Genomic DNA, 18,038 nt, shown 5'->3' with positions numbered 1-18,038 from the left:
GGCCGCTGTGCTGAAGGAGCAGCGCCAGAAACCGACCATCGACCAATTTGGAGCACTGAGTATGTGCCACTTGGTCTGTGCAGCTCTCCAATTAACCCTTTATTTCGTTAGCATTCTCAGGGCACGTCACGCAGTTTACGAAGGCTATGTATCAATGAATGTTTGTATCTAACCGTTTTTCCGCCTACCTGGGTCAATGAGCAGTCCTTCGTCAAATGGTTAGCTCGTCGGGACTAGGTATAGCACAGCTGTTTGAAGAAACTCTTTAACGCCGACTTGGCGCACTTGGTATGTGCCAGCAGGTCTGTGCCGCTCTTCATTGAACACCTTTGACGCCAACTTGGGTAACTAGGTGTGTGCCACTGGGAATGTGGCCTCTCTTCAATGACAAAAAAAAGATACCTTGAATTTCTCCGATGCTAAGAGGAATAGAATATACGTCACAAAGGTTCCTCAAGGACAGCAACCCGACGCATTACCGCACTGCGCTACAAATACACTGGATATGCGCCGCTCTTCAATGAGCATCTCGCCAACTTGGGCAACCGAGTAGGCGCCACTGAGTATGCGGCTAGCGAGGGAACAATTCTCAGCGTTCGCAAGCACCGGCGCGCCACGCTTCTCGTCTCGGAGGCCACGCGCGGACTTCTCGGCAGTGCCCCTAGATGGCGCAGCGTGTCCAGAAAAAAAAAAGCACGACAGAGTAACCAGGGGAGGTATTCTGTAAGGGTCGACCTAGTGTACATGTCTATTTCGTCTGCTGCTGAAGTGATCAGCAGACGGCTGAAGTGAGCAGCTGAAGTGAGCAACAGAGGCGGGATGGGGTGGGTTCCGCATGAACAGCAGCTAGGCGCCACAGCCAATCAGCACTTCAGCAGCAGACGAAATGGACATGTCCACTAGGCGGACTCTTACAGTGTCCGTCCCCAGGTTTTCGCTTCACAGGTTTACGAGTGTTCGCACGCACCGGCGCGTCATGTCTTTCAGAGGCCATGCGCTGGCTTCCCGGTGACGGCACTAGATGGCGCCGAGTGTTCCTAAGGAAGCGCGAAAGAGGAATCCCGCTGCAATGCATGCAACGTACATAACTCATTTCGACGGTAGTTATACGTTGTGTCGCTATATTGATTGAAATGCTGAAAACATTGTCGTCGACATTCATCGTGAGATAGGTTCTGCCGCTTGTTTTATTCCAATTTGGGTCACTGGGTATGTACCACTAGGTATGCGCTGCTCCTCGATGAACCTATTCGACGCCATCTTGGGTGACTTGGTATGTGCCACTGCGTATGTGCCGCCCTTCAATAACAAAAACATTCTTTGAAATTTCTCCGGTGCTGGGCGGAATCGAACCAGGACCTAGCACAGACTTCGCGGTGGCGCCGCCAGATGGCGCAGCGTATGCAGTGGGAAGCCTGAGAGAGGATATCGGCTGCATACACGTTTTTACGTTGGCGGTATGGTGTGTCGCTACGTTGCTTCAATGCGAATCGCATTAACATTGAAATTCATCGTGAGATGGATTCGACCAGACATTTTTTTTTTCTTATAATCAAACTCTTACCGCGTAATAAATGAAAATGGAGTTTTGAAGGTATATATTATCTATATAAAGTAATTCAGTATTTCTGTTTTGCATTCTTTTGAAGCGCTGAAAGCGAGCTGTCTCGCACCACAAATACTGACGTAATAGTTGGGGGAGAGAAGCAATTAATAATAATAATAATAATAATAATAATAATAATAATAATAATAATAATAATAACTTTGTAGCAATTGATACGAACTGGTGGATGTCTGAATTTCACTTTAGTAATTGCTTCTCTCCACCTTGCGGGCTTCCGCAGAACTATTACGTCAAATTGCTGTCTTTACCTCGAGTTGACAAATTCGACTTCGCCTTGCCATCTGTTAGCAGCCGGCTTAGCTAAGATGGTAGAGCGGCTGCCCCGGAAAGGCGGTGGTCCCGGGTTCGAGTCCCGGACCAGGACGAATTTTTCTTCACCTGTGAGGCTTTTCTTTCCAGGGACCCGTATGCGTTCCCTTTGTAGCAATTGGTACGAACTGGAGGATGTCTGAATTTCCCTTTATTAACCACAAATATTACTAGCGCTCAGGCTCTACATGGCTCGAGTCCGAGCGTCGAAATTGGACACCTAGATTTTCGATGTCGTGAGCATCATTGCTTTGTCCATAACGCTAAAGCAACGCAACATTTTCGAAGCGCGAAACACCGACGGGTTTCCGACGGAAGCTCGACTTCTGCATTTATAAGCGACATAAGCGACAGCGACTCCTGGTCATACCCAATTTCTTTTTTTTTTTTGCGAACACCCAGATTGCTTTCTACCTTGCGCTTATTCCTTGCTGCAGATGAAGATCTTGCAGAAATTATGACCTGAAGCACTTCATTTACGTTTTATTTCTTCTTCTTTTTTCCCCACCATGTATATCTATTAACCTGGCTTTTTTGTCTGCGTAGGTGACGCTGTCCAGTGCTACATATGCAGTTGGTCCCCGAGAAACCAGGCCAACCGGACAGACTACTGCACGCACTCAAACTTCAATCCGGAAAAGAACTTCGCCCACGAGTGTTCCCACGGATGCGAGTTCTTCTCCCAGAATGACCTGAACGGTGAGCGCGCTGAAACGGGCGCCCACACGGGCGTCGAGGAGTGGGCGCGATGCATTGTCGAGTGCCCTCGTTATGCGTAAATTCGATTTCTTTGTGTTCTGACAGCGGCGAAAAATATATACACACATAGCTGTTGCGATGCGCTCTGTTGCGAAAATACGATATCGGCTGTGCGGCCTGTTGGCAGCAGCGAGAAGCTGGAAGCATGGCAATAACGTTGCATTACCTATGTGGCGGGCCGGTTTATCCTGTAAGAACGCAATCTACGTGCAGGTTGTCCCAAATATCGTGCACCAAGATTTTAAAATATGGAAATGCCACATAGGTGGATAGAACCAAGGTAATTTTGTTTGCCGTCGCTTGGATATACTCAGATTATATTTTATTGCGTTCCGCCTAATTTCACATCTAGTGTTAATTAATTATTCAACTTCTCAAACATAATAATTAGATGAAAAGTGTCAATGAGAAAATTGTGGAGCAACGTGAAAAACTCCCGATACAGCTTTCTGTTGCCCAATACTTGCTACGCAAAAGTGTTTTTCCGAGCGTGAAAGAAGCCCGCAAATGCACGCGAAATCGCCGCTCGACTGGCCGTTGCGTAAGATCTAAGGCCACATATACTTGCTTCTATACAACTAACTTGAATGTGTATATGCGAAGACAGATATATAATTTGCTTACACAAGCATCCCCAACGTTGCGCGCCTAAATTTTACGTAGTCCTGCATTTTTTTCGTCAACAACGTGCTCCAGAAATTTGCTTCCTGGAGCCTTGATATTGTTCACTCAAAACAACTAGGTATTACAGTTAAGTTGGTAAGAATGAGCTAAGCTGTCACTTCTTTTCCTTCTTTTGTTCTTTCATTTCCGAGTACGATGCAATGCTAATTCAGATGCAAGACGTACTGCTTCTTAGCGCTCTGTGCAACAGCTATTGACTTGAGAATAATATGTTAAGTGCGGTGTTCCGCGCATCAATTCATAAGAACTCCGGTGATGTTTCAAATATTGTGACAGAGAGAGAAAATGAAAAATAGAAAAGCATGAAGAAATGAAGCGCACGCACTGCGCTGCTACATCTAAAGTATGTTTACTAACCAATGTTCGATCGTCCAGTCCCGTACTTAAGCCATGTAATAAAAACCACAAACAACATTAAGAATTTAGTCAACTTTATGTCTCTTGTAGCACGAAAGCGACTTTTATGGGGAAGAAAAACAGTGTCCCGAATACTTCAACAATAAAAGTAACTGTAATGTGGGCTGGCCTGAATCCAGCTCGATTCAAGAATCCGGAGGCAAGAATAGCACCGTTCAGGATAGATCAGGCACACGTGGCAATAAATTACACAGTGATATGCTGTATCTTACTCCGTTATCAGGGCGTCAAGTTTTGATAGCCAGCTATTTGCTGCGGCTGCCGTACGCTGCCATTATTGCTTGAACGTTTGGTCGCTTCTATGCAGCAAAAGGACCAGTGACCGGCTAAGTGCCCACCGGCCAACTCCCGATGAGCTTTCGTGCGTTGCTTCCCTGGACCGATCGGAAAATATATGATCGTATAGCCACCTGCCGCGCTCTGCCTTCGCACTAAGCCAATTTGAATGTTACCTCATTTCAGTGCTGTAAGGTGATTTTATCGCAACCAAACACGAATCACTACTTGATTGTTATCTCTTTTCATCCTGCCGTGAAATAGTCTGTTAGCTCATCGTATATCAGTCGGTATGTTATTCAAGAGTTAGGTCGGTCTGCACAACGCGAATGTTAAGGAGTTCTAAAGTTTAATAATCGTAGGCACGCTACATTCACTTTCCGCCACGCGGACTTTTGAAACTAGGGGAGTCGATGCGGAGTCAGCTTTGTGTTTACGACTGACAATAAGTTAGGGAAGATGTGTGCCTCCATGCGGAGAAAAAAAGACAAGTTCAAGAAGGAAAGACCTAGCAGAAATTATGCAACGCAGACTAACAAGTTAGCAGAATGCCGCATGTACGTAGTTTATATAGTTCATTTTAACTGCTCTCACTTTTGTGTATGATCAGACAAGGGGTTTCATCAATAAGATATTAACTGAACATAAACGTTCGTTGATGGGTGGAAAACCGTGCAACCTTTCGTTACAATGTTGCGATTGCAAGCGTACTCCAAATTTTACACACGGTATAGTTCTGTTCAAGCATAACAACGAATAAGTGCGCCTTATGATCAAGGTGTCCTGGCGTGTCATCACTAGAGGTAGCACATGCGTATATCAGCCCTCGATTGTATTGCACAAAGAGGAATTGTCATGCTTAAGCTGTAATGTTTCCCAAGTACCCGCAGATGTCAATAATCGATGGGTAGGTGCCGTCTTCGCTTGAGCAAGCGCGGATCAGTTTTGTGTCTTCCTTATTTTCCGCCACAGTGCGACCGTTCAGTTGATAGTCGGTGTTTGTGTTTTCCTCTTACTTCTTACCTGTGTCCTTGTTAGCACGCCCGTACTCTTTCAGTAACGTGTGCACCTTGAACACCTCTTCGCGCATGCAGGTGACTTCGAGCACGTTCGGCGCAACTGCGCGCCGAGCAACCCTCCGCACAAGGGTTGCCTGACCGAGACGAGCCGGGCCTGGTCCACGGTGCGTTGCATCTGCGACTCGGACTACTGCAACCCGGCGCCCCAGCAGCAGCGGACGACGGCCGCACTTCTGCTGCTGCCTCTGTGGCTCGCAGCTACCGCCACAGCAGCCAGAATGCCCACCTGAACGCCGTATCACTGTTTCCTCCACCCGAACAGAGGGGGCGCCCGTGTTTGAGGAAAAGACAACGGAGACGCCGGCCCTCTGGTCGTAGTCAGCCAGTGGGCGTCAAGAAAAATGCGAGATGCTGTGTGGAAATTATGTAGAGCGGCGAATCGACTAACTGTGACTTCTTGAGTTGCTGTAAATAGACTGTTTCACCCATTACACCATGTACCAACAAGTTCACCAGCAAGTTTAGCAGAGCTTAAGACAAAAGCGGAGCTCTTCAGTCGTGCCGAAGTTCGGAGCTCTCTGAGTTCCCACGTTTCATGAGTAGCGTCACAAATGCAAGTCCTAAACTTGCGAACTATACTGCTGCTTCTCCACAGCGCAGAAAAATAGGTCAGCAGTTGCCATCTGTGGCCCGATTCTTGGCATTTCGCTGCTGTCAAGTTTGCATCTTGACAGCTCTGACACCATCTGTGATTGGTTTAAAAGGAATAATTAGGCAGAGTCCGGAATAGTAAACACAAGTTACAAATGGCTGCATGTTTTTTGTGCGTTCAAAGGTACAGCAAAAAATTGGTATTTAAAGAAGCGCCACGGGAAATGCCCGAAGTTCAACACAAGATTTCATAACTAGGGCCACAGGTTATTTCTTCCGTGAACCACGACTGTTCTCCCCTAAATGTTAACGGAGCAGAGTTGAAAACGACATGAAGGCTTCCCTAGACGACCGATATAATTGGGGATAAGTTAAACATTTCTTCTCGGGCTTACTACGAGAAGCACCATGGCCCCCACTGTGGCGCTGGGCTCATATGTTAAGCTTATTTATCGTCATCAGCCTGTTATATGGGAGAAATAGGCTCTTGCTAGCGCTAAAAAGCTTGGGAAAAAGGATACCAAAATTTTTTTTAGAGTTTGCCGGTAGACCTTGTTCTCCACAGAGGAGTTCGCGAAGGGCTTGGCTTTTGCCTTTGCTCTTGCGCTATGGTGCGTTTTATACCATGCTTCAGGGTGAATCTGTGCTGGAATAGCTCTAAGTTATAAACTAAGCATGGTTTTAATATCTGTATAATTTGTGATGTGCATACCAGGGAGGCAACGTATTTATTTGTCCCCCTCTGCGTCATATTGTTGGTGCCCCTCAGGAACGCTGAATTCAAAGTCTTGTTGTCTTTCAGTGTTCGATTTGATTGCAAAAGCACCACGCCTATAGCTGTCCAGTGTCGACTGCCGTCAACGCGTGCGAGTTACTTTCTGTTTGAACAAATTAGTGCTTGGTACTGTCGTTCTCTGCGAAACAGCGCTTCAACTTCACAGTTGTTACGTCGTTAAGTTCCCAGAGAAGAAAATGACTTGATTTTGAGTATTTTGGCTTCCCTGGAGATTTATACAAGAGCTGTGTGATTTATAAGACAATCTATGACACTGTCACCTTTATGTGTGTTTACTGCAGTAAGCTCGCAGTTTAAGAACAGTATGCGCCTGACGCGAGATTTGAGGGCACCTTTATGTGCGCGATCATAAGCAATTATGTATTCATAGCGTGCATAGCTGAACGATCAACAGTCGTCGAAACTAAGATGTCTCTGGGATCGAGTCGAACAAGGCACGTCCCTCATTTGAGCGCTGCTGATCGCTTCGTGTCCATCTTCCTGTGTACCGCTGTTTTGTTTGATTGTATAACAGGGTGTGTTTAAATAAGTTATTCATATTGAAAACAGTTTATTCTAACAGAGCGAAATCACTCCATATTTCCACTTGTGGTCAGGCTACCAGGACTGTAGTTTATCGCCTTCTCGGGAGAAATGCATGTCACCGCAACAAAGTCTCCGATTCTTACGCAATCGCTTGTTCTGCGTTTTAGTTTTCACGTTTCAAATTTCTTGTTTAAACCAGATGAGTATTCAGAAACGCACTAGGACAACCGAAGTACAAGCTGTTAACCTCCACAGAGTTTTGTTAAGCGCAAGTACGTCGACGAGATGCGCCCTCCTGAATATGTTGCGGCGGGGAATAACTTTTATGGTGTGGGAGGTGAGTAGCATACTCCATCAGCGTGCACTGTGTAGGCTGTTCCTCAAACTTGGGCGTCACGAATCCTGTGTCATTGTAGAGTTTAGAATTTCGTCGCCTAAGATATATTCTAACGTGCTTTACTGCCAAAAAACTGCCGTGAGCGTTCTCTCAAACATGTGTTTGTTCTGCAATGTCTACACATCGCCACTTCTTCTAGTAGAAGACACGTGCTAAAGATCATATGCTCGTGCATATAATATGCTGTATGGGTTTTCAGCACCACTTAATGTCGCTTCATCGGCCTCTCACCAGTCTCCATGTGCAAGTTTGTCGATATTTCGTCGTCAGCACCTTACTTGTGTATCCGTAAACTGCAGTGCAAAGACTAACTTCCAGCAACTGCTGCTATTGCTAACTTGTAGTGACAGGGTTTGCGCTCACGCTCCACGTGAAACGTCTAAGGTGCAAAGCCTGTGCAGTTCTTAGTGTAATGAAAATGGTGAACCCACAAGACACCTTGGCATCAGTACATGACTGGTTCAACAGTGTTTAAATCGCACCACGTGTCAGTGAACGTGTCTTGTGCGAGAAAAATATGTATTGTACGCAAAGACTTCTCCTTTACAGCCAGAAAGATCTGCGGTCAGAAATCTTCAAAGATTTTGGCTTGTATGTGTCATTGTAAGCATACATTTACGCTAAGAAAATACACGTTTCTTTTTAAAAAGACAAGTATCTATAGCAATATATTTCGCTGGCGAGAATATATTTATCTAAAATTACTAATCAACAGTAAACCAAATGCATAAATACTATTGAAGTAAATTCAAACAAGAAAAGCTTTCGAAGCATAGAAGCTTAAACGTCACGAGCGCTGTCCACCGTTTCGTGCAGATCTTTCACAAGCCCTTCAACGTATAGTCTTAGGGACCTTCCAGATGACCTTAGCGCATATTTTTTATACACAGCGCAGAGTTTTTTAACCTATAGTTGCTAGCCAAATAGCGCATTGTTGTTGCCAAACATTAATTCCACAGTTAAACAGGGTACACATTAGTCCCTCCTGGTCATTAGTGACAGGTTACATCAAAGCATGGTGTCCAGAACTGATTTTAGCGACAACCAGGTAGCCTACTCTTCTTTTTCTTCATAAAGGTACTACTGCTGTCATATACACGTCAAGCGTGCCTAATTAATTCAGTTCTATGATCTTCCATGGAGAATACAGTTGCAATCAGCGCTATTACACAAAGCAGCTAACAGAGTGTACACTTGAAATATTGCTGTCCCGTCGAATTGGTCACGCGTTCCCATCGCGGGTATGGAAGTCCTTACAGACCACGTGACGTGGTTATGCATTGTCGCGCAGTGAAGTGTCAAGTGTCCTAAGTGAACAATGCAAGTGTACAATGTACATAAGAGAGCTTATTACTAAAATATGCGTTCAATGATAAACTAAAGTTACAAAAAGGTTCGTGCAAAATTCTCGGGGCATTGTTCAGATGCATGGAGCTGGGAACATCTTGTGATATTTTAAAGCGACAGCGTTAAGGGCACCATGTAGCAGAAAATCCGGTGTCGGTGTCGGCGTTGGCGGAGTTGTCCGTGAGCGAAAATTTCCGTGTATATTTAGGTACATGTATACACCACGCTTTGCTGTATGACTTGCGGTATGTGAGGGTTATACTGACGCACCATTCCATCACTAAAATTGAGCATACCTTGTCTTACACTCTTGACGAAGTTATTCCTCGGAATCTTGAAAACGACATCCCACAAACAAATGTCACGAAACAAAACACCGACAGCGCATGCCATTCGTGTTAAATATTCTCAGACTTAAATAATAAAAGTGTGACACAATAACAGAAACCTGTAAATGATGTAATTTTTTTATGGCACGGCTGTTCACAACCTGTGGGAAAGGTCCGCGCAATTAAGAGGCCGTGCTTGTACCAGAAAGCTCGCCTTCATGCATAGCGTTCGCCGCCAGCGTTTCCCGGTAAACATTAAGGTTGCATAAGCTTCAGTTGCCGGGAAGCGTGAGAAGCAGTCACGGATCTTTGAATGACATCGCGTTCCACTCCTAAAGGCGAAGCTTAAGCGTCCTCAAATTTGTTGTTTTTTAACGTAAATTAAATTCCTTTGGGTTTACTTTAATATTGGCTTAAGCCTCCTGCCTTGCGACAGCGCAAAAGAAATATACAAATACGGTCACATTGTACTGCATACTGCTTTCTACAAAAGCACAGCGTTCTTTCGGCCTCTTGCTGTGTTTAGCTAATCGAAAAGCCTGGCATAAGTAGCAATTTGTTTTTAATGAATGGCGCTAGATTTACGCTGGTCCGTTGGAACACCTTCGCACGACAAGCACTGTATATGGTAGTTCATTAGCACGTCATTCCAGCACGCTCTTTTTCAACGCAAACTCTGGAAATGAGTGCGGACAAACCAATCCGCGATAGCTGCTGGTGCTGCTTCGTGCTATATTTGTCCTTGCTCAAAAACTTATACCGTCAGCTCCCACTCTACCTTGTGTTTTGCAAAAATAAAATAACAGGAACAGCCACTGAAGTACACGACTACATATTTACAGCAGAACTGATAGTTGGGCGAGTTGGTACGAATTCATAGTGAAATATTTAGCGCGCACAATCGACAAGGACACAGTGAAGGGGGGTTCGTGTGTCCTCCTTCACTGTGTCCTTCTCGATTGTGCGCGCTAAATATTTCACTATGACATCTTTACAAACAGTGTAAGGCCACTTTGAACGCGTAAAATATATATAAAAGCTGCGTATACCTGCAAGAATTGACTTACGTGCTACTTGGTTCAATATCACAGAAAGGAAAGCGATTCAAGACGGGTCATCCAATTACAGCTAGCACCCAAACCCTTCTAAGTCTTCAAGACTGGACACAAAGGAGGAACCACACATAGTTGTTAGCCGCAGAGTTGTTAGCGCAGTGTGTGTGTGGTTCCTTCTTTGTGTCCCGCCTTGAATCGCTGTTCTTTCCCTGTGTATATCCTCGTACGTTGTTATGTCAGTGCTTATGGTCAACATTACAGCCTCCACAATGCAACTGCAGCATGCTAAAGAACAGATTTCTTTCAAAATTTCGATGGTCTTATTTATAGATGTTTCAACTATTTGTAATTGATTGAGAGGGGGGAGGAAACTATGCAGGTGTGTTGTTGATCGCACCACTTTTCTTTGCCGCAGCTAATTTCTGCCTACAGCATACAACGTGACTTTGTAATTCGTCATTGTCATCGATTATCGTCACTTTATGTAGTATAATTGTCGTGTTGTAATATACGTTTGTAATGTTGAATATTTATATGCCTTGCCGTTCTGCCCAAAATTCATCTTATTGTCGTAGCCTGTTCCAAATGTTCGGATAGAAACACACGTCCAATTGAAATGTTTGTGTGCAACTTGTACGGGTTATACATTCACTGTGTTAGCATTGTATTCCCCGGCAATTTTCGCGGATGCCCACCAACGCGCCTGAGAAAAATGTACATGTACTAATGCTTCGCGTTGATTCTTCAGGCATACCGCCTGCTGCTATCTTAAGAAAGGTCACGAGCATACCTTCCTTCCTATCCTTCAATAAAGCCTGGATATTGGCGTGCTGAAATGTACTACTTTTGCTTTGGGATGGTGTCTTGTGCTGCCCTCTGGCTGAGAGGCTATGAGGCATGGAGGACAAGAAAAAATGGGTTGGAAAGGGCTGTTTTAATCTCCAAGCCAAGACTCATCAAAGACTGAAATGGGAACAGCTGCTGGTGCAAGGAAGTTGACTTCCGAAGGCTTATTACTGAGTGGAACGGTTACATACAAGTTCAGTTTTCGCTATGCTCCTTGATATTAGCTGGCGATGAAGATGGTGGTCGGTTTCTTCAAGCCGGTTTATCATGGAAGCCATGGCGAGCAGCGGTTTCTCTTGAGCGACAACGCGAATACAAATTTGGTTCGTCACATGTTCAACAAACTGGTACTTCCAAGGAAGGCAAGTGAAGCAACGTGACACCCTCTTTCTCGCTACCTTCCGCCGTTCCGGGAACACGATACAGACCGTACGAGAACATGCGTAGAAAAAGCACCTGTCCTAAAATATTCAAGGAGCCTCTGTCTTTCTGCATTATAGTGAAATCCACACTTCGAGCATAGCCATGCCATTTACATGCGGCACATCCAGATTTTTCGTAGGAGCCTGTACTCATTCCGATCGCAGTACGCTCTCTAGTTGTAGCTGATCAATGAGGAGTACCAGGCATACTTTTGACTGCACATGAGGTTGGTTTCAAATCGGTCGCGCTCACCGCCCTATCTTTTGTTCGTTTGCGCGACAGTCAAAAGCTCTGACAGATTTAGCTCGCTCCTGACATTGGCGTCTGAAGTAACGAGGGAAACGGCCGTCCTCATGCCTTCCTAAGCTTTCGTGATACATCCATTGTGTAGACATCGCGCGATGGCGAAGAAGTAAATACGGGCCCGTTCTCCTGCAAATGATACACAATCCGCGGCCTGCGAAGCACATACCAACGCCTTGGCCCTCCTGAAGCTCAACCGCCAAGTGTGCGACGGCAAACCACAACAGGACCATCACACCCAGGCACCAAGTCTAATGCTCCTAATTTGATAGTGCGCTTGAAATGAGAACATGATACTGCATGACCATCACCGCCAAATGGACGAACGAAATTGTAGGTAAGATGGCCCTCTACTTACGCGCCCATATTCACAGAAAGTGCTTATGCTGGAATAGCTCGTAGGAGAAATGCGCTGCCCATCCCGACGCTGGACACATTATTAGCAAAGGTGAGCAGGCAATGGCAAAAAGCACTCGCGAACGAAGAGCTTCGTCGCTTGAGCCTATGATCTTTTCTACATAATTAATTTGAAGCATAATGAAATTAAATTGAAGTTTCTCTTTCATTACAATGCTAAGGTAAACTACTAGATGTCAGTCTGGCATGAAGTATTACAAAAAGACAATGGAGCGCAAGGCTCCATATAAGCGTTAATTTTTTACAAGAAATTGGAAACCACAAAATTATAATGCGGGCGGAATGTTTCGGCAGGCTTACTTCAGAAACGAATCCAGTCTGCGATTCGCAAAACTGCACATTTTCGTCAAAGTAAAAATTTCTTTAGCTGCGTTGTGCTGCTCGCAGTTTTGAAATACCAGATGAGAACTACAGTACCTTAGTTATTACCGACAAGTCCATCGTCTAAATTTCAAGCATACATGTTTTATAGCATATGGTATTTAGAAGATGACGCCTTTCATTGACGCAGGCTACTTTATTTTCACATAGGGGTTTAAACCAAGAATAAATCATAATAAAAATAGTGAAATCATCACAACACGAATTGCAGTAACATAAGTACACTAATGCCACACTATAACTAAAAGAGAACTTCAAATTATAAAAACACCAAGTCCACTTACGTAAGTAGACAGACTAATGCTACACTAAGTGTGCGTTATTTTGCGCGAGTGACTTGCCGCTTTCTATGTTACCGTGAACTATACTTTTCACTCCTTTCCTGAAAACTCTGTATTGCTTTAGCGTTTTTATTTGTAACACTGTTTCGCAAGCAGGTTATCATTGTAAACATTTTTTATATTTCATATTTCTAGCTCTCGTGTATCGGTTTTCTGTTGTCATTTGTTCAATCACGCCCCTCTTACTCAATGCTCCCCTTGGGGCATGTAAGGTAACTTGAAATTTAATTTTTTTTAAATAAAACTGAAAGTTAACCAAGGTACACAGCCACACAATTTCCAGTCACATATGTGCACTAAAGTAAACACAAAGTCCGGTCACTTAGCTAGACTAAAATCAGAGCACATAAGAAATCACGGATTAAATTCTTATGAAGGTACAAAAAGCAGGCATTGGATTGGCCAAAGTCGGGTAAAAGAAAAACATGGAATGCGCTATCACATTTAAACACTCCACTCAATACTTTCCGAGAATATTGCTCTCTTCTAGAAACCATTGAAGGGTCATTAACGCTCGTTTTTTTTTTTTTTTTTTTTTTGCAATGAGTATGTTGGCCAAGGACCTATAGATCTTCCTGAGGCTGAAGGGCCTGCGATGTAATGCCGCTAAATCAAGTGCTAAACATTGTCTGCGCTTGTCGTGTCGCGGACATTCTAGCGGAAGATGCTGTACATCTTCATCAGCGTGGCCACAAGTGCATTCCGCACTGTCAGCTCTTAATATTTTATGTAGAAAGTGTTTTGTGTACGCGGTACCTTGGGATCCATTGCTCTCAATGTAAATGTCAGCCACTCTGAAAAAAAAAACAGAAATAATAGCAAGGCACGGGCAGGAAAACACCAGACTCATCATTGAGACAGCGGCTATCACATAAGGCAACTGCGTCAGCAAACCATCCATAGCATTGACCGCAGGAATTTGCGTTCCTGAGGCCTTTCTGTGGGAGGCCACCTTGAGCCCTGCTCCCGCCATGGTGCGCTCTTGTCTGCTTGCGATAACCATGTTGTCTTGCACGTGTGCAACTGAGTGCGATCAACTGCGTGAGAGTATATATTCATAATCTTTTTTGTAATAAACACCAGTTGGAAGTTGCGCTTGTCCTTGTCGCCCTTTTGTGTCCCGTGTCCACTCTTGCGCTAGTCTGTTCAGCTTTTCAAAGTGGTCGCTGGATGCCTGGAGGTGGCTACTGGTCGTAAGTAAAAGGTACCCTCAAAGCTTCGGATATAATAACCTGATTAAATGTAGTTGCTTCCTAATTTTGTCGTCAACGAAGAAAATACTTTCCCGACATACGTTTTTTGCTAGGCAAGCTGATTAGTGATATTGACGCATAGAACAACACACTAGTTAAGCGAACGACTGGCAAAGATGCAACTGAGAAGCGCTCATCAGGTCCGGTACTCTGTATTCTATATGCGTATATGCGTTGACCTTCAGTAGATCTCGGGCCTGTATATACCCAGGCATACTAGACAGTGCCCTTTCGGTTATCTGTCGAACTTCACCATAATTCGTCAGCTTAACTCAATTGGCAGCATTTTCAAATATAGGTATTTCATAAGATCTGACATATTTCAACATCTTTCAGCTAGCAACGTCGAGATAGTACTCCTTGTTATTAACGTAAGTGTTTACGGTACTTAGTCGTATACTTTCCATGCTGCGATTTATAGCAGTGTTTGTAAGGGAGTACCTACTCAACGATGCTAACCGAAAGTTGTTGAAATTCCGTCGACCTTTCTAAATATCATTTTTAATATACCTTTAATGTTACTAATTCGGTTACTCTGGTGCATTGCGGTGAAATTCGTCAGGTGGCCGAAGGGGCAATTCCCAGAATTCCTGTACACGCGTTTAGTTTTCTCGTCTCTTTGCAAATGACATGTCTTGCTGCCCAACATGAGGCAGAGAGTTCAAATGTTGTAAGCGTAAACTGGCTTCACCGTGCCTTTAAACAGTCTGTGCCCCAGACAGAAATTCCAGATACATTGAAGTATTTTTCTTTTTTAGGTGATGACCGCATAGCATTGTCAGGATGAGAACACAGTGAACAGATTTCTTCTTCTCTTATCCGATGGTTTTTATTACACAAATGAGCCTGGTGGTGCCAGGCATGTTCTTCGCGCATTTTATTTGCTCTTCCTGGGTAATGCGGTCTTGCTGTCCTTACAATTCCTGAGAACATTAAGCGAGGAATATGGTGGGTGGAGGTTGCGGGATCAAATCCCGGCCACGGCGACCGCATTTCGACGGGGGCGAAATGCGCAAACGCCCGTGTACTTAAATTTATGTTCACGTTAAAGAACCCCAGCTGTTCGAAATTATTCCGGAGTCTCCCGCTACGGCGTGCCTCATAATCAAATCGTGGTTTTGGCACGTAACACCCCATAATTTAATTTCTGTATTTAGTGTGCAGCTGGGGCCTCAAGTGCCTTAAGAAATTCAAAGATTTACCGCGGGTCTTACAACTGAAATACGTGTTAAACGCTGAAATCATCTTATCGGACAACCTGTGAACCAATTTCAACGAAATTTGTTACATCAGAGAGTAAGCTAAATTTTACCGGTTGTTGAAACCACAATGTTGATGATATAAAGGCCTCAAAGCTATCACAATAATTGCGGGGGGGGGGGGGGGAATATGCTTAAAAGAAAGATGCAGATCCGACGCACTGTGGGAATCTGTAATTGAAGCTTTGATGAGCCGACTGCAAAACGGCGTCCCGTGATATGCGCAGTGGTTTTAGGCCGAAGAACGCGTCCCGTAACCTGCCAGTCATCAACCGCGGTGGAAGCGGATGCTGCATTGCGACGCGAGGCGTTCTTGCGGCTAGAGTATCAACAGCTGATCAACAGCTGATCAACAGCTTCTACTTGCAGAGACAACCAACGAAGACAGTTCAATGACGACGAGAAAAAGAAACGTCTCGCTGTGGTTCGCAAAGAAAGTTTCGCTTTAAAATTCAAACAAAAAGATCGCAACTCTGAAATTCTGAACGAAGAGTAGATGTCGCAAGTCCGCGAACTATTTCTGCTTGTCTAAAGGTTGCCGATATGACTTCTATAGCTTACAACGTAAGTGGCGCATTACATTATTGCTTGCTTGAGCTGCGTAAGAGCCCAACTCCCAAATTAGGTGTATACTTAAGAACGGTGTATATCTATAATTTCTGCCCACTTTAGATATTCCAGTAGATGCGGATTGTGATGCATTTTATCAGCGAGATCAGCCGTTGTAAACTCCATGCGACCTGTATACAACTGCCTATAAGTGTCTATACGCGGCCTATGAGTCGCTGTCAACCAATTTGTAGCAACACAAATAAAAGACAGAATGAAACCATGGAAGTCCAAGCGAACGTTGCACACAACAGCATGCCCAAGTCATCTATAGTTCTTCCCAAGCAGCAGCGATTTGCGCGTAAAAAAAGAAACAGCGTTTCTTCCATCTTGATTTCTTACCCTCTTTCCTTCACTCAGCCGGAAGTCGTTCCTTTCAAAGGCCCTTCATTTGATTTACACTGGGAGCGTGAGGTGCGATAAAGCACGGCGCTGGAACTTTGCACTTCGTCCTTTGCATATCGGATGTGCTCCTGCGTCTCTTCGTCTGCCCAAATTTGCATATAACGTTTAGCCCGTCGGCGCATTTCAAGTTTCCTTTGTGAACTGTCCCGGATTTTGCTGACGGTGGCTGCCGCACGGTTCAGCTGCTGATTTTTTGGCGAATAGTTCACACAGAGGGGGAAAAAATGAGTTGCGCTTTCGATGGTGGGATCGAACCTCGATCTGCCAGCATAGCAGCCGGACGCTTCAACTATCAGACTACAGTTCCATTTTTTTCTTTTTATTTGTTACAGTCTGGTTCGACAAGCGCAGCATACGGGAGGACGCACTTAAAACATGGCTGACGCAAGTCGGTCCAGAAATTCGTTTAGAACAAGGTTCCTTAGACGAAGCAGCCACTTTTTTTACCCATTAGACCATGGACTGCCCGGTGACCCAAGCTGGCGGGAGAACGGTTAGAGATAAACATAGAAACATCCCGGAAAGGACGTGAAACCCTAAGAATGGTAAGCATATTGAAAGGAGGTTTTAACCCGCGCAAACACTGGCGCATACCTTCAGGAAAGTCTGGATTAGAGTCGTAGACCGTAAAACTTGTACTGAAAATCTGCGCCCACACAAACTTTTTCTCAAGTGCATTCTTTGTGTGCCATACTCGCTTTATCGTCGTTGAGTATGTTCTTTTTCTTTATCACACGCCAGACCAAACAAGTAGCAGGCGCCTCTAGGAGTCGTCAACATATCCCTTGAATATATTTAGTTAAAAACTCAGTGCCCTTCCCCTCTGCGAAGAAAGATGACCAGCGAAGCTGTGTATGTAGGCTCCTTAATGACGGACTGCACCTCCGCCGCGGGTCGACCCGGTATTGCATTATACTCGGTATCGGCATACGTATAGGGAGTTCTGTGTCTACACATGGACACGATCCTGGGGGAACTAGCCCTTAACAGTTTCGCTGTAAAATTGGTTACATCTTTGTATTTATTTATTTATTTATTTATTTATTTATTTATTTATTTATTTATTTATTTATTTATGGCGGCGACGAATGCGGGAGCAGTGGCACGAGCACGTTCTCGCGGTAGCGCCGAGGGACGCCAACGAGCCAGCTGAGGAAGACGAGGACGCTGGAGCCAATCCTGATGATGATAGTTTTGTGTCTACACATGGACACGATCCTGGGGAAACTAGCCCTTCCGATAAACTTCGTTCTCTACCCAAGGGATCTCCCCGCAAAGAACGGGCTTTAGTAGACAAGGCCCGCACGGGTTTCGGCCCAGCTGATTACGTTGTATCGCCAAGTGTCGAGCATACATCCCGGTAAGGGGAACGGGAACTCTTGCCGAAAAGAACGACGTAAATGCAGCAGATGCTACCACAGCAACCATCTTCAATAGCACAACATGCAGCATATGATAACCGCCGCCAGTGTGGCATTTGCTTTGGGAATGCCCGGGCCTCAAAATCACACGAAAGAAATACCGCGCACACGCATTTTCCGTCGAAAAGTGAACGACTCCACGGCGGACCGACGCGAAACGTGTCATCCAATCTCTGTGGGACTTCGCGC

At 44.8% G+C, this 18,038-nt stretch overlaps 1 protein-coding gene across 1 annotated transcript in view; it reads left to right on the top strand.

Annotated features, from left to right (window-relative positions):
* LOC139057401 (uncharacterized) overlaps nucleotides 1-11,027 on the top strand; it is a 95,677-nt gene extending 84,650 nt beyond the window's left edge. The window contains exons 3-4 of the mRNA XM_070535485.1: nucleotides 2,483-2,635; nucleotides 5,167-11,027. Coding sequence (XP_070391586.1) covers nucleotides 2,483-2,635; nucleotides 5,167-5,381 — 368 coding nt within the window. The 3' untranslated portion in view covers nucleotides 5,382-11,027. The remainder of the gene's footprint in view (nucleotides 1-2,482; nucleotides 2,636-5,166) is intronic.
* Nucleotides 11,028-18,038: the final 7,011 nt, after the last annotated feature.

Source organism: Dermacentor albipictus, chromosome 3, assembly GCF_038994185.2.
Source record: "Dermacentor albipictus isolate Rhodes 1998 colony chromosome 3, USDA_Dalb.pri_finalv2, whole genome shotgun sequence".
In the NCBI taxonomy this organism is placed as follows: domain Eukaryota; kingdom Metazoa; phylum Arthropoda; class Arachnida; order Ixodida; family Ixodidae; genus Dermacentor; species Dermacentor albipictus.
This window is presented reverse-complemented; position numbering and strand designations above follow the sequence as displayed.